At 42.8% G+C, this 20,377-nt stretch overlaps 1 protein-coding gene across 1 annotated transcript in view; it reads right to left on the reverse strand.

The window, feature by feature from the left end:
• SLC20A2 (solute carrier family 20 (phosphate transporter), member 2) overlaps window positions 1-14,963 on the reverse strand; it is a 38,888-nt gene extending 23,925 nt beyond the window's left edge. Inside the window, exons 1-5 of the mRNA XM_009574214.1 lie at window positions 14,907-14,963; window positions 8,408-8,958; window positions 3,568-3,708; window positions 2,244-2,329; window positions 122-218 (exon numbers count right to left, since the gene is read on the reverse strand). Coding sequence (XP_009572509.1) covers window positions 122-218; window positions 2,244-2,329; window positions 3,568-3,708; window positions 8,408-8,696 — 613 coding nt within the window. The 5' untranslated portion in view covers window positions 8,697-8,958; window positions 14,907-14,963. The remainder of the gene's footprint in view (window positions 1-121; window positions 219-2,243; window positions 2,330-3,567; window positions 3,709-8,407; window positions 8,959-14,906) is intronic.
• Between the last annotated feature and the right edge of the window lie 5,414 nt (window positions 14,964-20,377).

Genomic DNA, 20,377 nt, shown 5'->3' on the forward strand with positions numbered 1-20,377 from the left:
CTCCTAACGTTGGAGATAACCGTGCGGTGTCGACAGCTACCTGACAGCACGCTGGCAGAGCATCATTATACACTGCGGGAAGCCTCCCTGCCGTGCCCCCCGCTGCGGACAGCTCACTCACCTGGTGCCCCCGTATACATGATGGAAAACACATTAATAGCTATGGTAGCAGCATAAAACACTGGAAGTGCACGGAGACCGTTGGGCACAGGGTCTTCCTGCATAGAAATCGGGGAAAAAAGGAAACATTAGCTGGATTTTCCACCGGATTAATGTCAGCATGAACTGCCATGAGGAAAACATGTGCTCCCGAGTCAGTGCCAGGCAGGTGGAACTTTTGGGTGGATGGTGAGGAAAGGATGGTGACCGACTCCACAACGCTGGTCCCGGCAAGCATTCTGGGGAAGCTTGACACTGTTAACCAGGGAGACAGGTTGTACTTTCAGGTTGGCTGCAGACCTGCTGGGTGACCTGGGGGCAGGTTTCTTTCTGCAAGTGTTTTCTTACCTATCTTGTCTCCAAGATGAGTCCCTTTCACTCGGCACGACTAAAGGGTGCCGAGCAGGACAGGGCTTTGATATTTTTGGGGCAGGGCTACAAGCATCAGTGCAACGCATCCATCACAAAACCTTATTCCTAATCTCTCAGTTTTGACTGAGACAACCTGGCACATTCCACCAGCTAGCAGAAGTCTCTGAAATATTAAGTGTCTGGACGTATTAAACAGGCAACATACATAAAGCGAGCGTGCAACGTTTAGCACGCCGCTGTGCCTGCTGCCCGCCGCGATCTCGTGCCCTCGGCGCTCACAAGGAAAAGCTCAGCTGACGTCGCAGCGGAAACGCCCCGTGCGAGCCATGGAAAAAGCCTTTGTGAAGAGACTGCTTTGGCCTTTTGAGGGGCTCCGCATGTTTGCAAAGAGCCGGGCGAAGCTAAGGGCTGGCTAATGTGGTTTTGTTTCTTGCTGCCATGAGCTATAAAAGGGAGCCGAGAGAAGGTTGCGGCCGCCCGGCACTATGCCCCGGTCCCGACGCGTGATGCAGCACGGGCTGTATCTGCAGGGCCAGCTGCTATTCACAGACACCCCCAACAAGGGCATGAACCCCTACACCAGGCCACAGACTCGCAAGCTAAAAAGCTGCTCTTTTTTTATGCACGCGCACAACGCAAGTCACTATCTGCTTATGTCAGAAGCTCTACAGATCTTACTACTTTGTGAACGGCACAGATGGCAGTCAGAAGACAATTTCCTTAGCTTGAACTTTTTCTGCCTCTTGAATGCTTAAATATGTGGCTTTTATACCAGAGTTCACGTGATTTTGCTGACTAATTTCTTAAGTTGTTCGGTTTTTAATGCAATAGAGGAACTTTTCCTCGTCCTTTATGCAACTTGAGTAATTTTAAATTCAAAGCTGAGTCCGAACAAAATTATCATCTGCTTTTATCGCTGACATTTATTTACATCAGAAATAAAGAATGATGAAGCTGAGGTTACAGGTGGTGTTATTTATAGCAAAAGAATTAATCCCTCATCTATTTAAGTTCCCTGTATAACTGCTAATATAGTGTCCCTTATTTTAGGTCATTGTCATGCGCTGCACTCCCCCATTTTAGCAAGTTGAATGGTGTGAGAGAAATTAAAAGAGCAGATAAAAGTGTTCTGTTTTCCAGTTCATGCTGGGCGGCAGGCAAATCGTCTTCTGCACTGGAGATATAGGGACTGATGTTACCTCAAAGCTGCCACTTTTGACTGAGGTCACTAAAACCCATCGATTCAGGTTTCTTGAGAATCTAGGAAATATGCAGATGCCCATCTTCTAATGTCTGATGTGCTAGAAAAGCTTAAAATTTCACAACTACAAATACCAATTAGCGTATCTCCAAGGGAGGATTGTTCTGTTTAAATAACAGTCAGAATGGCTATCGTGAGGCTAAGTCAATGCCAATAAATTTGTACTAATACAGAAGCAATCTCAATGTACCATCCTTTAATCAAACAGAATATACAATATTAATTATCACATAGCACCTTCTAAGCCTCAAACACTTGTCAAATTACTTACTCTGAGCTTTCAGAACTGCTAAAAGCAAGTACAGTTCCAACGGCTATAAAAAAAATGACTGGTCTCCTGTCCAAAAAAGCAAGCCACAAACTTTCAACTCTGGAAATGCCAGCACTCAAATGGGAGGCTAGAACACAGCCTTCATACCGAGCACTCATTATTATAGCAAGATTTCTTTACCTTGTTTAAAATGAAGAATCTAATCAGCACGAAGAGAACTCCAGACATCAAGCCAGATAACAGCGGGGAAATAAACCAAGAGGCAACTGTGTTGAAGAAAAAAAAGAATGAAACATGAAATAAACAGTATTCTTGCATAATAGTTAAGTAAGTAGTTAATGAGCAATAAATTTAAAACAATTCTTGTACAACTGGAATGAACGTTCCGTATGTTTACTTAAAACTGGTGCAACTCAATGTCCACTGACACCCATGAAAGTCAAAGTAATGCTAGGCACTATTAGAAACATCAGCCAAAGCATTTCCTGACAATTTTGCAAGTTTAGCAATCAAATTCATCAGGAAAGTTTCTTGTAGTTTGATGCAGAGTGGACCAAGAAAGCCCTCTAATTTCCTAATCACCATGACCACAAACGTTGCAAGCAAGTGGAAAGCAACTGCATCTAGCAGGATGCCATGCTGCTCACAGGGTAAAAGTCTCAATTTCCAAAATGCCAAAGAAGCATCAACTGTAATGAATAATGTGTGTACATTTTTTGCAGGCCAGATTTGGAAGTGTCCAGGACTGATTTAACTGAAGTAGGTGGCAAAACTCCCACTGATTTCAATAAAACTGGATTAGGGCAGCACTCTGGAAATCTCATCCAGAGTGATTTATTGTTTGCGGCATGGTTAACAGATTGATTCTGCTGTCATTGCAAACTCTTTTCTACTTTTGACAGAATTAAAAAAAATACGCATTGCTCCAACTTCTCTAAAGCTCAATCGTATTTCTGTGCCTTCAGCATCAAATCCTTTTAATACAGGGTTTAGGCTGCAACTTGAGTTACACGGCTTCCAAAACAATAATGAAAACTCCTTCACAGCCCTGCTTGGCTGCGCTGATCTTGGCAGTGGGAGGCTGTGAGTTAAACATGTGCTGTATGCCCAGCTTTCGCCTCCCTGAAGCGGGTGGGTGGGGAAACATGACTGTGGGCATTCACATGATGGCTAGCATTGTTGAGAGCAAAACGAGGTGGTATGAGCTGCCACGAAAAGAATTAGAAGAGGAGGAATGTCACCTTGAAGCATGTTTCTGAGGGACAATGTCTCCTCAGCTTACTGCTGGGGAAGTGCAACTTGCATCTTACCCCGTTCTCCACTGGAGACACACTGCAGCCCTTAATGAACATGGCATCAGTGCATCTTCTGAATGACAGGACTGGGGTGGAAAATAATTTAAGGAGGGAGTGCTATCAGCACAAAGCAGATTTCTGGGAATGTTTTTTGCAGGCAGTGCACGCTATTTCACATACCCTCATGCATAAAAGTAAACAGCACTTACCAATCTTGACAAGCTGCATCCACTGGACTCCCTGAGTGCCAATTGCCACCAGAGAAAATCCAATCGTAGCACCTACGATGCAATGGGTCCCCGATATTGGGAGTTTCAAGAACGATGCAATCAGCTGCCAAACAGCAGAACCTAGGAAAAAAACCAACCATATGGTATAAACAACAACAGTAACAATAACGTCGCGCAGAAAATTCTTCGCCATGTACCCACATTCTTTTACAAGCACTGCCTACACTCCACATGCACAACAGAGATCTCCTAAAGAGAGTTTTGTTCCTGTTCTGTCTCTAAAAGCAGATACTAAGACAGTTTAATAGCAGCTTTGAAAGCTGCATCTTACTCATGACTTTTTATTACTAACAGCTCTTTACACTGCACAAGAGTTCTGCTTTTTGTTTTTGAAGGCTTTCAGTATTTACAGCCTGTCTGATTAAATACACAAACTGCTCCCAGTCTGCATCAAGCTTACAAAACCTCATTCTTGAGAGCTGGACCTGGAAGCCTCTAAGTGATCAGTGTGAGGAGGCATCCACCATTTCACTAATGAACTACCCATGGTCCTAAATTCAGATGCTACCAGAGAAAGGCTCAAATGGTGGGGCAGGGAGTTTTTATGCCTCTTCTCAGTGACGCGCGGCCATCTGGAGTCCTCTGTAGGAAAAACGGACTGAGGAGGAAATAAGGACTCTCTCACTGTCTTCATTTGCAGCTCATTGCAGCACTGGAGAAATTCAGAACTGCAGAAAAGGCTTATCGTAGTCATGGAGTACGCAAAGATACCCTTGGCATAAGGAAATAAGATCCCCTAACTAACTAAGGGATGGTGGCTAATGGTCTATAAGTAAATGCAATGTCTGGTGTCCTAACAGACGTCCCAAGGAAGGATGTTTGCCAAGAGTGGGGGGGGGGAAAAGAAAGACCCCAACACCAGAGAGGATGCCTTGGATTTGTTTTCAGTCCCAACTTTCGGTAGTTAGATCAGACCACAGTTGGCCGCCAAGCCCTCGAGCACGCGGCTCCATGTTCTGACTCATTTTCACGTTGCAGGGACGCAGGTTCCCTGCTCCTCTTGCAGTGGCACTAACCTCAGGACACCAAAAGCATTTTGGCAGTGAAACAAGTTTCTGTGGATCTCGCCTAATGTTAGAGAATTCTTAGAAAGATCTCTTCTTCATCTTAAGACTTCATGGCCTTATGACTAAATCTTCATGTGTTAAGAGGCCCCAATGGCAGCAAACTGCCATGAGAGATCCCGTATTTTCTGGCTCGCGCCACCTCTCTTAACAGATCTGCAGCAGACACAGGTGATAAAGCAAGGTCGCTGAACATAGCTGTTACTCAAAATCTCAGCCTCCTCAATTCCAGCAGGAGAGGATGTTTGAAGGTCTTGAAACGGAGCCATCTGGTGATTTGCTGGCATCATACGTGGCTACGTTTGGAAGTCAACCAGTTTGTAGAACTGATCTCTCCTGGGGTACTATCCCAAAAAAACTGGTACTCCTGTTGCTGTTGGAAATTCTAGATCAAACAAGGAACACCTGCTCTTTAATTTTTTGGCTTCTCTTCCCCTGTACTAAAATAAAAATAAATACACTTTGAAACCTTTGACATGGACCAGCAAGTGGAAGTGAGGTAAAAGAGAAAACAGATGGTAACATCTGTAAAGAGCCAAATAAACAGATAAGCCAGCCATAGATATGTAATTACAAAATACTCAGTCTAAAAAATAGGGAAAATGCAACCAAGCCACAGATGCACTGCAAACGTGTAGTGAGGGCTGGGCTTTTTGTTGGGGAGGAAATAGAGGGAGTATGGCACTATTTCTTATTTAATCAACTTCACCTTGAAAACAAACAGGAGAGCAAGAGGGAAAGTGGTGGAGGACTGATGGATGGTCTGAGAAGGACTATGCGTGGTCTAAAGAAGTTTAAGGAAGCACATTAAGGAACAGAAGAAAATACAAATCAACCAGAGCAGGACTTTCCTCTGGGGCTTGCAATGCCTTAACTACGTACATCAAAGCTTTAACTCCTTTTTAACATAAAATGCATGTTCTCAACTTTTATCTTTGCAGAACTAACCTAGGAAGCAGGAGGCTCACTAGACCTGACACAGAGTCCCAAATTCAGACTCCTCACACCTGCTGACACCGTGGCTGCACACCCTTTCCTCCCGGTTGCGATCTCCTAAAGAAAGAGGCTTGGCTGCGGGCTGCCCTGACCAAGAACCACCAGCGCCGGCTTTCGGCTCAGGGTGCGTTTCATGCTCCCCTGCTGCTGAAGGCACCGCATCCATTCTCCTGAGGCTCCGGTGCTGTGTGCCAGCCGCGAGCCCCCGTCGGGTACCACGCCACCTGCAAGACTGGGTTAGTACTTTGCTTTGCTAATCCTGGCTGGGATGTCCTCTCTGTCAGTGGCATCTCCTCAGTTGCACCAGCTGCTGACTTCAGCTCCCACCAGGATCACTAGAACAACGCTTGGGCAATTCCTGACAATAACCTGCCAATTAGTTAATGCTAGGGAGGTACTACAATTTACTCCCAAGAGCAACAGTCCCTAACTTCCCAACTTCCTAACAAACAACATTTAATACGCTAAAATTATTACAAAATATTACATTTTAAAATTTTAATCTCATTACTCCCTGCTTCCTTTTCTCTTAGGAGAGAAGGTTGCCCTGAAAATCACCATCTGCTGTTCACTGCAAGCATCAAAGGATCTTCCACCAACATCTGGAAAGAGGATACAGCGACTTTTGGTCTCTCCCAGACTGTTGACTCATTTAAGCCTCATTGAAATTCAGAAGCTAAGTCCATTTGCAAAAACATGATCATGAGGCATGAGAGAACAGGGGGGAAAATGCAGAGCAAAAACAGAAAGAGAAAAAGAAAACATTCAGGAAGGCTCAGAGAAAACACAGAAAAAAAAAAGCATACATCCAGAGAAAAGCTGGAGATGGATTTGAGGGGGAAAAAAGTGAAATCTGCAAGTTTGTAACTTGTGATTAATTCTGAGATTTAAAATGTGGAATTTCTTCTTAATGCCCTTACTGGAGGAAGGGAATGCAACTGGTCATGAAGTTCACACAGGCTTATGTAAATACGCATGCAAATGAGTTGTTTTCTTTGAGCTTCTGGCCAGTTGCCTCTGCAGGGGGCATCTGAGACTTAAAACTTTGCCCGGCCAGGATCAGGATGCCAGAAGTAGATACAGAAAAGGAAAAGGACCCTTCCTTCCATGGGGACCATGAGTATCAAGAGCGTGCAGGTCAGAAGATGCAGGTCACTTACATTTCAGACAGCGTACGCTGCTCCCGGGCAGACGCCCGTGGGAAATGATGGAGCTATCTCAGGAAGCTGAAGGCTAAATGATGCAAGTGGAGTGGTACTAAGAAACCACCCTACAGCTTGAGGGAAAGACCAGAAGTCTGCAGCTGACCTTGCAAGCCATCGGGAAAGAAGAACTGATGGGGGGTACCCAAGAGCATTTGATGTGGTTTAAGTTGGCAACCTCACAGAGGGAGCGTTTGGGGAAGCGGCTGCGGTCCCAGCAGTGATTTCTTGCTAACCAACCCCTCTTCCCCTTGGGCAGGGGAAGGTGGCCAAAATTCAGGAGGCTCAGGAGCAGTGAAAGCCCAAGGGAACCACCTCGCCACTCTCAAGCACACAAAGCCACCTCAGACAAGTCCAGAAACTGGCACTCAATGTCCATCATCATCCATTAAAAATTGATCCCATTTCCCCAAAGAAATGGGAAAATAACCACATGTAGTTGACCTCTGCATGGATTCACCTATCGCATGTGCAGGTCCTGCCTGAAAACTGTGGGGAGGTTTGAGGGGGTAGGTGGAAATAATATTTAGGTTAGGTTTAAGGAGGTTTAAGGAAGAAAATCTTTGAATGGAGCATCCCTTTCAAACAGAGGATGCTGCGATGCTCATATAAATCACGTTGCCGTATCGTGGAATGCCTCGGACCTGCCAGATTGAAGAAGCGGTGGTGGGATGGGCAGGCTGGCCCCTTGCCTGGGCTGCCTCTCCCACAGTGAAAGGGTTTCCTTCCTGCTGCCTCCTGCCCTTTAAAAGCAGGTTTGCTGTTGATCCTTGAGGGAGCTCTCCAAAAGCTCACAAAGCCTCTTGCATGTAAACAAAGAGTAAATACCGTGGCTTAATGTTACTTACCTCAGAATATGCTATTTGTTCTAAACGGAGATTAATTTAACTGCAAACAAAAGCACGCGGAGCAGACTCTAACGTACGCTAAGCTGCTGTCGGTTTGAATCAGAAAAATTAAAAAGACCTTAAATGTGTGACCATCTATCTTTACTTCTCCTTCAGTTTTGCCATGGGCAAGGGTGACGTGTATGATTAATTGCAATCACTCTGCTAGACAATCAGTTTAAGCAAATATGTTTGGATTTTCTGTAATTTTTTAAAACGAGTTAGGTAATTCCTTCTCGTACGTATTCACTGCAAACTGCTATTTTTGTAGGATTTTCTGCACAGTCACAAATGCTATGCTTACATATCTTCCATTTACCATCATAAAAATCTCCAAAATAATTTTTTCAGTACCCTAGGAGTACATACATATGATCTATTATTTTTTTCTTCTCTTGGTTTCAATTGTTTCAATGAACCATTGAAAAATGTACATTATTAGAAGCATTTAAAAAACATAGGAGACTAAAAAAGGAATACAGGCCCCTGCATTCACACAAAATCAGATGCGCAAGTCCAGAAGATGGGAAGACTTAATTAACAATATTCACAACAAACAGGATGACAAATACACAATGAACGTCACTTGGAATAGGAAAGTATTACTTACCAACCATTGCACTCACTTCTCCTGCCATCAGCAGTGGGACAGTGCTGTTGTACAGGTTGACATCAATGATACCTTTCCGAATTGTTTCTCCTACTTTTGCTCCCAGTAATACTGAGCCAGTGGTTTCAAAAACTGAAGCCAAAATGCAAGCCTGGCGTAAAGTAACGACACCAGAGCCTACAGCCGTTCCGAAAGAATTGGCAACATCATTTGCACCAACCGAAAAGGCTAAAATAAAAGCAATGATAAAACCCACAATGACCATCCACAGGCACTCATCCATTGCCATCTTTCCCCAAACGGTTGATTAGCTTCCCCTTTGCAAATAGTTAATAGTCAAGGCTGGAGGGCACCGTAACGGATTTGGAAAGCAGATTTCTTGTAAACAATGAGTTCTCTCTGGAAAGTGCTGGGTAGTGTTAGAATGTGAAGAAACTGCTAACTGCTGATTTTCAAACTACTATAAATACTGTTCATTTGGCTGCCTTCGGTCAGCAGTGAAACACATTCCATATTTTGCTCCCAAACCGGTACAACTGCGATGTTCTATCCTGCAACAGAAAAAAAAAAAAGAAAAGAAAAGAAAAGAAAATTAAAAAAGAAAAAAAAAACAACCAACCACAAAAGAAAAAAAGGGAATATTCAGCGGAGCCCATAACAATGTGCGGTTTCAGAAGTAAACAGATGATTTAAACCCACTAATGGGGTCCTACCTCGGCATGTGACTGTTCTAATCATAAAGCAATTCAGAAAAGGTTAAAATTAGGTCACCTCCAAAGCAATATGTTTCTTGCAATATCACTGACTGAGAAACTCTTTTGAGCAATTTAAAAGGATTCAGAAAGGTTGGGGGTTTTGTTTGTGTTGAATTTACTGAGCAGTGCAATAAGACCTCTTTTCCAGAAGGAAGATTTTTCTTGGCTCTTTGCACCCAGTGAATATAAGACATGCAGAATACATAGACCGTACCATACAGCATGATTCCCAGCTGATGTATATCACCTAGCTCCACCAACCTCAGTGGAGCTCTAAGCATTTTATCAGCTGCAGCCAGGGATGCATTCCTTTGAAAAATGATTTTATCTATATGTCTGTCTACAAAACGCCACTGAAAATACTCTGAAGAGCATTAATATTCATCTATTGCTGTTATCACATCCTGTGCAGTAAGAATACTGAAACAGCACAATAATCGCAATATTCCCCTGTATCCCTACAGATCTAGAGAAGTCTATAAAAAAAGTTTAACTAAGAAGTTGAGCTCTCTGCTCTTTCCTATAGATGGTTACCAAATACTAGCAGTTATTATAGTCAAACCATTGTTATAGATATCTTTTAGTATTTCTTTTGATAGTTTCGGTTTTATGATCGTCTTTTGAATTACATCTCAATTAGTTCTTAATTAGTCTGATCTGAAAAAAGAGCGAGCTCTTTCAAACCAAAAAATGGACAGAGAGAAAGGGACTTTAAAAAATAAAACCTTCACCATTCAAAAGACTGCTAAGCAGAGCGGTAAGGCCCACGCTGATGTCAAGATGGTCAAAAGCTAGAAGCAAATTTGCCCAAACCATCTGCCTCTTCTGAGGGCTGCTTCTCTTCTGCTAGCAGCCACCATGAAGACGTCCCATGCCACCCTCTGCTTTCCTATCCATGCTGTTTGGCTCCGGAAAAGTGCCATTTTGGGAGCGGCAAGCAGTTGAACGAACATTTAGCAGCAAATATCCGTCAGCCAACTGCACACGTTTTCAGAAGCATTTCAAGAGATCAGGGGCTATCAGATGAAAAGCCTCGAGCCCACCTCCTGCTCTCTCTCAGTTTCCCCACAGTCGCTTCAGTCTCATACAATATACCCACAACCACAAGACCATGCTTAATTTCTTTCGATGACCCCAAAGCCATGTAGGTCCTGCAGTAGCAAGGAGGAAGGGTGTCTGAAACCTCTGAAATAATGGCAAAATTAAAAACTAAAAGAGATTTTGCATATTCCCGAGATGCTGGATCCTTGAGAACAACCAACAGGAAAATACCACATCTGTATGTAAGTGTTTCCTAGAGAACCCTTAAGTTGGTGTTGAGGATTGATGCTTTCTCTAAATATACATATTCAGCAGAAAAGATGTCCCTCTCTCTTTCTCCAGGCTCCAAACTGGCTGAACAACAGTTGCTCTAGTCTTTTCCAGACATGGAGCAGGCATCAATCCTTGAATGCCTTACACTCTAAAATAACATCTCGGAAGGTCTTAACAGCTAAAAACATTTGTATAAGGATTTTTATACTATGAGATAACATGAGAAAATGAAGCACCAATGCATTTTTCGTGTTTGAAGACTTGTTGCCTTTTTATAATTCATGAGCACTCACCCACTGAATGGAAGAGGACTTGACAGAGACAGAAAAAGCTAACGATATTTGGAAGAAACAATTAGAGTTAGCACTTGTTTGCCTGTGAAGGAAGACAAAACTCTGTTACATTCATTTGTTAAAAAATTTCTATTACGTATATCAGATTTTTGCGAGGAGATGAAGTCCTCGACAAGGGTCCTTCCTTGATCCTGGAGATTAATGATTAAATTCTTCATCCTGCATGGATTTACACGATACCTTTGCCAAGTTAGCCTTGGTGCCCCAGTTTCCTCTCCTGAAAATGGGCAAAGCTGACTGAGATCCACGCACGCATCCACAGACGCAGTGATTATATGAGACCCGTTTCCTTCGGACCCATGAGATGAAAGGACGCCCTTATTCCCAACAGAGATCTGTCTTTTCTCCACTTATCAACCAACCTATCAATTTACTGCGGTGACCCAATTTCTGGGATATGGAAGAGCAGGGGGATTGTGACATTCCCCCACCGCAACGGAGTTCACGGGACGTTTGCCAAATCTGGCTCCTCCAGCCACAGTGAGTTCCTGCAGCTTCCAAAATAAACCACTAAGTCACAAGGTTGCCTTTATTAGCTTCCCTGGGAGAGCAGGGAGAAGAACTCCAGATGGGCCCAAAGAAATTAAGACTTCAAGTGTGCGTATGTGTGTTCCTAAAACTCCTCGTGAAGGCCAAAGAGTCTCCCAGAGTCTGTCGGTGGGGCTCTTGGCAAAGGGCTCAGAGAGGCAGCTACATAATCTCCCTCCCTGTGAAGTGGGACATACAGCCTCGGGAGAAAAGGATGTCTTAAGTATGAAGTCACCCCTCCTGTCAATTTATGCAAGGTGACAGCTCAAAACAGAGCTTCCTCCAAAACTTGGGAGGCTCGACTTGATGTCCACTGCATTTGCACAAGTGACAGAGCACAGCAACGGCCAAGCCTTGTCTTTAACAAGATGAAAATCAAAAGGAAAAGAGGAAAGGGAATAAACACAAGTTTAAAAATTAACATGCAGGCAGCATTTGAACGGCTAGGTGTTACTACTTTCAACTTAAATAACTGTAAGAGATGTTAAACATTTAAAGAAAGAAACAGAAAGGAAAAAAAAAAGGCACATGGCTGCTGAGAAAGTTTTCAGAAATGCAAAATATCCTGCAAAGTAGGCCAGTGACTAAATACAGACTAAATCTTCTAGCATGGTTCTTTCTAGAGCCCAAAATACATCTGGCATGCTCAGACACGCTGAGCTATGCCCCTCATCACCTAATCTAACCCAAGAGCCTGTGGTATTTCATGTTGTTACTGGGACGAAAAAGAAACTGGAAAAAACGGCATACAGTAGGGAATTGCAGATCTTCTGCTCTCTGTGTGACAGCTGGAAGCCACTAGCTTGTCTCTCTCCTGCGCTCATTTGTATTTCATCAACACGCCTCTATGCATGCCAGATGCAATTCAACCTGACCTGCTAGACGCTAGGAAATCCTCCCATTTACCTGTGGGACCGATACCACCTCTCGGCCAAGGCCTCCGCAGCCGGGTGCGCTACGCTACTGCAGCAGACGCTGGGTGGAAAAACTTCGTTTTCCTATTTACACTTGGGATAACTCCTCCTGAACCAGCCCAGCCTGCGCTGCAGTGGCCGTGCTGCAAACTCACCCTTGGGCATCAGCTGGGCAGAGGAACTGTGTTAGCACTGGGGAGCTGCAGGACCTGAAGCTGGAGCGTGCTTCTCTGATGGCTATTGGAGCGAAGGGAAATGCATAGAGATGAAATTGCAAGTTGTAAGAAGCTAATTCTGCATTAAGGCAAGATTTTTAGCTAATACAGTTTTCTTATGATCCATAATTAGAGTATCAATTAGAGTACCAGGAGGTCTGAGCTGAAGCTTTTAACTGTTTAAGTGGACTTAGAAACTTACAGAACTTGCACCTCAGTGAGAAAAATATGATTTTTGGAAATGCAAAGCACGTCCCTCTGCCTCACTGACAGATGATCCAGACACCCCCCTCAGACTTTTTTTTGTTGCTAGCTAAATATCTTGTTATAACTCTGTTAACACAAAGTGCTATTTCTTCCCTAAGGGAGAGATGAAAACAAAACCTAGGTAAGGAAGCACCTTGATTCATGCAGAACGACAAGTGAATCCTCAGGAAAAAGTCAGGATCTCCTGGTAACCACGAGATCACTTTAGGACATGTTTATATACAGACATTTACTAAGACAGCTCTTCTTGGAAACTATTCACAGTACACTTCTAAGCCTAGACAAGTTTTTAGTGAAAAAAAAATACAAAATTTGAAAAACAAAAGTTTTCAGTTATTGATTTTGCCAAACAAATTGCTGCTAAAGAGAACGCAGAAACATCTAACAACAGGGACGAATGGTTAAATAAAAGCTCGGGACGAAGTTCAAAGTCTAGGGAAGCAATCAGCGTGCATTACCCACCAGCAATCCAACTGTGTGACATAAAGGAAACAAACAGAGACTCCATAAATGTCCTTTAATCTTCTCTTCGCAGAAAATTAGGGAAGAACCTACTGCTCTTCTGAAACATTGAAAAGTATATAAATCATCCCATATGCAGCTCATACCATACATAAACCGTGCTGTATGCAGCTCTTCTGCTCTCAGAAGTTGCCCCATGCTGCAGTTGAAAACTTTCTCCTACTCCAGACAGGACAGAGATTCTGCGAGGTCCCGGTTTTAACTGTTTTGTTGTTGTCCAAGTATGAGCAAAAATCAAAAGACAGCAGCTAGTGTAGCATTTCTCAAGATGATAATAAAACTTTTACAAGTATTCCACTTTGCATTACAACAAGACAGACAGGGGAGGATGATTTCTTTTCCCCTGCAGTGTTGAAAACAGCAGACGTTTCATGATAGACAGTGGCATTGAATTTGTACTGACAGGCAGGTTCACTTCTAGTTACCAGTGGCTGAAAAGTCTGTCTAAAATGCTTACCAGACAGCAGCTTCTAGGAGGTTATTCCATACCTCTCTAATTTCTGTATGTTATTCTTTATATAAAACCCACCTGTGTATATAAACTCATACCAGATCTGGCATTCCAGTCTATTGGTACTAAACACAGCACTGCCTAGAAACCAAGCCTGATTTATAACCACAGCTACTAACATCGTTCACATGAACAGTCCTTATCGTTTCCAGTTCGTGCTCGGGCCACAAGGCTCGCAAATTAACTCCTTTAAATTACTAATACTACGCTCATGATATGAAAGATGGTATTAATTCAAGTGGTTCAAGAGTAAGAACATCCCTATATGGCTCTAAATTACATGCACAGGACTTGTCAGAAGGCCAAGCATGATGCAAGTTTAATGCTGCAGTACACAAAAAGCACCCTTGACTTACTTTAAAAAAAAAAATCAATTACCGCATCTGCAGAAGCAGTTTGTGTATCAATCAGTTCCTATTTTAACACATTTGCAATGTGTTTAAGCATACTTCATGCTACTACTTGATATGGAAACAAGACTGAAGTTGATAGCTTTCCAAGGACTCCCATCCAGTTTAACATTGCAGAGAGGGACTGTCACCGCCAGCTCCCAAAACTTCCAGAGGATGCTTCCTTTTCTTAGTCCCTATCGACCTCTGTTCCCACCACTGAAAGGTCAAAAATGCATATAAAATATTTAGCATGAGATTCTGGTGCTGAAAACATTCACTAAAAACACGGACAGCAGTCACATTTAAACAGCAATTCTACAAACAAGTAAGATAGGTAAAGTATCAACAAGTCCTTGTTGTGCGTTTCCTGATAAATATCTTTTTCTCTAACTAAAGGACAACTTGATCCTTCAGTAACTGAACAGTCTTTCTAACAAGCAAGTGGTTTTTATGACTCGACACGACAGATTTTTAAAGATCCATTCTGAGAAAACAAGTGTTCATGGTTATGGAAAACATGTTTTATAAAAGAAAACCATGCAGAGAAATCTTTAAAACTCACCCAGTATTTAAAAGTTGTTTCAAAAGAAAAAGAAGCTAAGTTCTTCCAGCGACTTGCCCTCCTGATTGTAAATACAGGCTGAAGTCTAAAATAGGCATCCTATCACTCAGCACAGTCACATACGAACATGCAAACTTCCAGAGGTAGAAAGAGGGCTGTAACTTACACCAGGCAATCCGGGGATAAAATTCACTCCGGCGGCGCCGAACACACAAGACAACACCGAGAAGCATCAATGTGAGTCCAGAGTCTTACTCAGTAGGTGAAAATCTGCCTCCTCTTAAGCAAAGAATTCTGCTGGGGGTGGGCACTGATAAAACACAACACTGCGTCACTACTGCACTAGTGAGACAAACCAATCCAATGAAGCTCATATTAAAAGCAACAAAACGTTCCCTTTTTTTTTTCCCCCCAAGCACAGGCATAGATGAGAAAGGGAATCTCATTTTTGACTGCCAGCTGGGCGTTTTGGTGCAATCAGGTAATCTCTGAGGAGCCCAAGGTCTTCTATTTGCAAGCACACTTAAACGCACGCTTAATTCAAGCGCATGTGACGGTAGGCTACGTACATCCAATTCGGGAAAGATGTTGCATGCTTGTTACTTTATCCATGTCAGTAGAGGTCTCACAGGCTACGCAGACTGCAGAAAGTTAAAGATGTGCACGAGTTTTGACTGGATCAATGCCTAAGCAAGCAACTTCGCTTTCAACAGTTCAACCTAAATTACCCAATCCAAATTCCTTCAACCACTTTCCTTTAAGTGGGAAACATTTTTGCATGTATGTCAAGGCAATGTTTGCCTAAAAGCACCTAGCTTAGCTTTATATAAAATATTTGCTTTAATACTATATAATGCAATTAAGCCATTTTATTCATCAAAAAGGAATGTAAATCAAAACTGCGTTGTCACAGTTTAAAAATATGACAGACACAAATTTATTTGGAGACATTTCTGGTTTATAAATAAATGATGTTTTAAATTTAACTGTTAGGTTTTACTCCATTCTGAGTCGCTCAAAGCCATGGCATCATATTCCAACACAACAAACTTAAATCAGGAAATTTTCTGCGTCCCAAACACTTGAGAAAAACCAAATCACTGATTTAGATTTGAAAACACAGGCTCAGAAACATAATTCTTACCTCATCTATTTTTTCAAGTTTGCATAAAGGATATTTCTTAACAAGGAGGCAAAAGTTTTCTAAATTGGTTAAATTCAGCTGCAGATAATATTCAGGGATAATATGGTAAATCTGAAAAGCGATTTACATTTCTTAAGAAAACTCACATGGATTAGTAAGCCTACATCATCTTTTAAAAAGAATTAGGGCAAAACTCCAGCTAGAAATCTGCAATGCAGAAATAACATTAAAAATCCCCAATAAAAAAAGAATTATAAGTATCAGGCCACGATTCTTTGTAAGAAATGCTGACTCTTTATTTAAGGTCAATACCCAACTACTACTAAGCTTGCAGTATAGCTGCTAACTTTGTGAAAAGCTACATCTCTTAAGTCTGGTTGCAAAGTCTTTCCTTTTACTTCTGCAATAGCTGGCAAACAGGCTTCCTAGTTTTAGAAAAGTGAAAAAGGTTGATACTTCATCACACTGGTTTTCCCTTACGTACAAAAGCAACATATTTTCACAAGAACAATATTAGTCTTTTCCTGCAGATCTCAACATATCTTAATACTTTTTTTTTTTTTAAGTAACATCAATCAATTGAAGTGAGAGTGATCATAATTGTAAACATGAAGTCAGCCTGTATTTATAGGTCTGGATTCCAAAGTTTTAAGGAAGTGAATAAACAAACACAGAAACTTTCTTGGAGCACTTATTTAACTTTATAAAGTAAAAAAAAGAACACAAAATATTATTTCATGTTCTCTTTATAGCTGACAAGTTGTTGATGTCTGCCTTGGAAAAGCTCAAACCCGAATGGTCTCAGTAAGCGCTAAACCCACCCTGGTTCTCAGGATGGACAATTCACCCAGCCTAGAGTAACCACCACCGGCGTGCAGATGTAGGTAAAAAGACTGTCGAAAGGACATGTTATTTGGGAGGTATCTACATCGATTTCAAAAGCCAGAAGTTGCCAGCCCGACCTGTGGGAATCATCTCGGACCCAGGAGAACAACAAACTGGAACCATTTGAGTGCCGCTTCCCACGAGCCAGCCTGACCACAACGGTGGTTTCTTGTTGACCTAAGCTTCAGAGCTCACTCTACACACGAAGCAAAGGGTATAATAAACAGCACAGAGAAAAGGAAATATCTTCAAAGTTTTTGTTCTGCTAAATCAGCATTGTGGACCTCAGGCATGGGAAAAGTCAAGCCAAGATAGGCTGACCATTAAAAAGAGTTACAATTTGGGATACCACTAAAGAAGCAGGCAAAGGAAAATTTATATGACCACAAAATAAATTATGAGGATCGGCTTTTGGCAATGGCAGCACTAGTTTGTTTCCCATCAAATCAAATACTTGTAGAAATGATAAATATTATATATTACAATCTCAATCAGATATCATAAATTTTTTTTAACTGTAATTTATTCTGGTAAATCCACAATTGAGAGATCCCTGTTTGATTCAACAAACCCACACTAGGCAAATTTATGTTCTGGTTTAAATAATGTAATAGGACATGCCAATTTAAATAATTAATTTTAAACCCCCTTTGTTTTACATTTCCACATCAGCTATTTTCTGAAAGATGCCCAGATTCTCATTTACCAGTAACCATTAAAACAATGTTAATTTGCAACTTAATGCAATTTTTATATCAAATGTATCTGGCCTTTTTGCCATTCAGATGGTAAGGCTACATATTTAAGTGATTATACTTATTTTAAAATACATACATTTTGAGTAGAAAATAATGGGGGATGATTATAATTTTCTAACATGAAAACCTGTAAGAATTGAAACCTGAATACCTGTAAACGGCATTTGGTCAGAAACAGAAATACAATAAAAACATCCGAAAGCTGCACGATGTTGTTCCAGTTACGTTGTGCCAACTTAAATAAGGTTACTGACCAGTAACGGGAGCTTTCAGGCTTTCACATACCTGCTGGTACTCTAAAATCGGGAGCCATAAGCAGCTGGAACTGGGGACTTTTTGTTTCCCTTATCACTATTTGTGCCCCTGACCCTGCCTGGGAACCCTTATTTCCCCTCAATCTACAAACAAAGAAAATAAAATTAATGAGAAGGAATGAAAATGGGTGGTAGATGACTGCACAGATGTCACATAGTATCTCAAAGAAACCCAGCTCTTGCAATACCCTTCCTTCTGGTTTTGAAGGCCCCTGTGACCATCTAACCATGGGGGACTTGAAGCAGAACACCACACGCCAATCATTACCTGGAAATCAGCCCTGAGGTCCTTGCGGCTAAGGGAGATTTAACACAGCTCTGCTGAACACAGCACCATTTCTGGGTGCTTTGGTAACTCCATTGTGCCTAATGCATACCAACAAAACTCTGAATATCTGCTCTGCAGGTAGCTACAAACACAGTTCAAGCTGGAAAGAGCCGGCTCCAACCAACAAAAGCACATCTGCTTTCGCATGTCGGGTAGCAAGCTCCAACACATTCTGTTATCTATCAGGATGATCTCCAAATAGAAAGAGATGCATCTGTGCTTCACTGCAAGAAAAACCATCTCAGGGACTCTCTGGAAAGTCTAATGTGGTAGACATAAAAATTAAAAAGTCACTTGGCATTCAGGGATGGAGCGACTCCTCTGCTCTGAGGAAGCAAACCATTTGGATGGCCTTGCTTTCTTCCAAACTTCTTTTTCCAGCAAGCCCCCAGGCTCTCAAAGAGGACATCCCACCCCAGCTAGGAGACTTCCACTCCTGATGGTCGAGGTGATTTGGCTGTGCTTGCACAGGCATGCAGGGAGAGCTGCCATGCTACAGAGCGTGACTCCACTTGAAATCACACTCGTCTATTGAGCGAGCGAGCCCTGGGAAAATTAAAAGGAGGAACCCACAACTGGAATTCCCAGAGGCCAAGGCTGGCACAGAGGATGACAGAGGCTCCAGGTGTTGTGTGGCCTGGGAGAGCCAGGCTGGCTCCAACCCCTGCCACAGCACAAGCCCACGCCGAGCCAGGAGTTCAAAGGCAGCAAACCCATTCTGAAGGAGCAAGGCTTTGGCCAGAGCTGATTCAAGCACTGCCCCAGTTAATGCCAGGAACCAGACTCGTATCACCCGCGGACTCTGGCTCATTCACCGGAGACTGACCGTACTACGTCCATGCTAAGCCCAAGGAAAAGGGTGAACTTCTGCTCTGAGCCTCCCTGAGCTTAATCCATCATTTCCCCTCCCTAGCCCCATATCCAAAGAAAGCAATCACCATGGGCAAAGTATTTCTAAAAGCCCTGGCTACTGCTGACAACTCAAGAAGCATTATCCTGAATTACTAACGGACCTATACTGACTTTACACAGAACATAAAAACTGCCCATGAAACACTCCTGTGGCAATCTGAAAATACACATTTTGCAAATTCAGAAGCTTATGCAAAGATCCCCTTGGTAAAAAGCCAGAGTGTGGTTGCCAAAAGTCAACAATGTGAATTTTTCAGATAAAGGAAACCTGACCCCTCAAGCCCCAGATTGCCTGCCATTTCCATTTTGGTTTAATAACCGCTGTGGAGTCTTTTCCCGTTGAGCCAGAAGAGGTGGCTGGGGCTCCTCCGAGTCCAGCAACGCTCTCTCTTCAAAGGCAGCTGGAGTGAGCGAGTAGCTATCAACATGCCAAACCACACTGGCTGGCTCTCACTGACAGCCTCCAAAATCGGTGTGGCCAGCAGGACAGAAGACCAAGCACTGCTGAAATGAGCTCGCTGAATGCCAAAAGGAGGCAAGGACCAGGGGTATAATCAAAGAGAGGAGGGACAATGACACTCAGAGGTGCTGACCAGGGTTATGGGAGAAAGTGGAAGTAGATGAGGCCAATACATTGTGGCAATGGAAAATTTTGCAGTAATAAAGATATAAAGGTGGGAACAGCAATGAAAGCTGTGACCTTGGCTTCACTTCATAGGAATAGGAGCCAAGTATTACACCAGGAGGCTGGTGACCGTGCCTCATACTGCCTGGAGACCATGCAAAGAATGATACCTGCCAACTAATAGGCCTGTTTCCGCCGCGAAGTCCAATAGCTGCTGATCTCTGTTCTTCAGAGTCCATCTAATGGTCCACGTCTATCTCCTGTAGCCTTTGCTGCTAGAGACATGAGGAGCATGATGGTGAAGCAAAAACCTTGAGTTCCACCTACAAGGCAGAGCTAATGTGCCGGCTGCTTCACCGTAGGTTGACGATGCTGCTGGAGCAAACAGGTGGCCAACAGACTTGTCACATTGGCTAGGAATTAAATCATCACCAATGCAACACACCAAAGAATGTCCCATAGTCGGGTACTTGGCTCAGCAAACACCTCCAAGAGAACCTACTAAGGGCAGGCGGTCCTGTGAAGCAGGTCAAGAAAAGCTAGGCTTTATCCTCTACAAAGGAAAATGTTACTCTCCACTTCAGTGCTTCTCCTGTGTGAGAATTAGCACTGAAAATCATAGGAAAAGTGGACCTACAAACCAGCTTAAAATAGTGGCTTGGTCAAGGTTC

This window comes from Fulmarus glacialis, unplaced genomic scaffold (genome assembly GCF_000690835.1).
Source record: "Fulmarus glacialis isolate BGI_N327 unplaced genomic scaffold, ASM69083v1 scaffold9253, whole genome shotgun sequence".
In the NCBI taxonomy this organism is placed as follows: Eukaryota; Metazoa; Chordata; class Aves; order Procellariiformes; family Procellariidae; genus Fulmarus; species Fulmarus glacialis.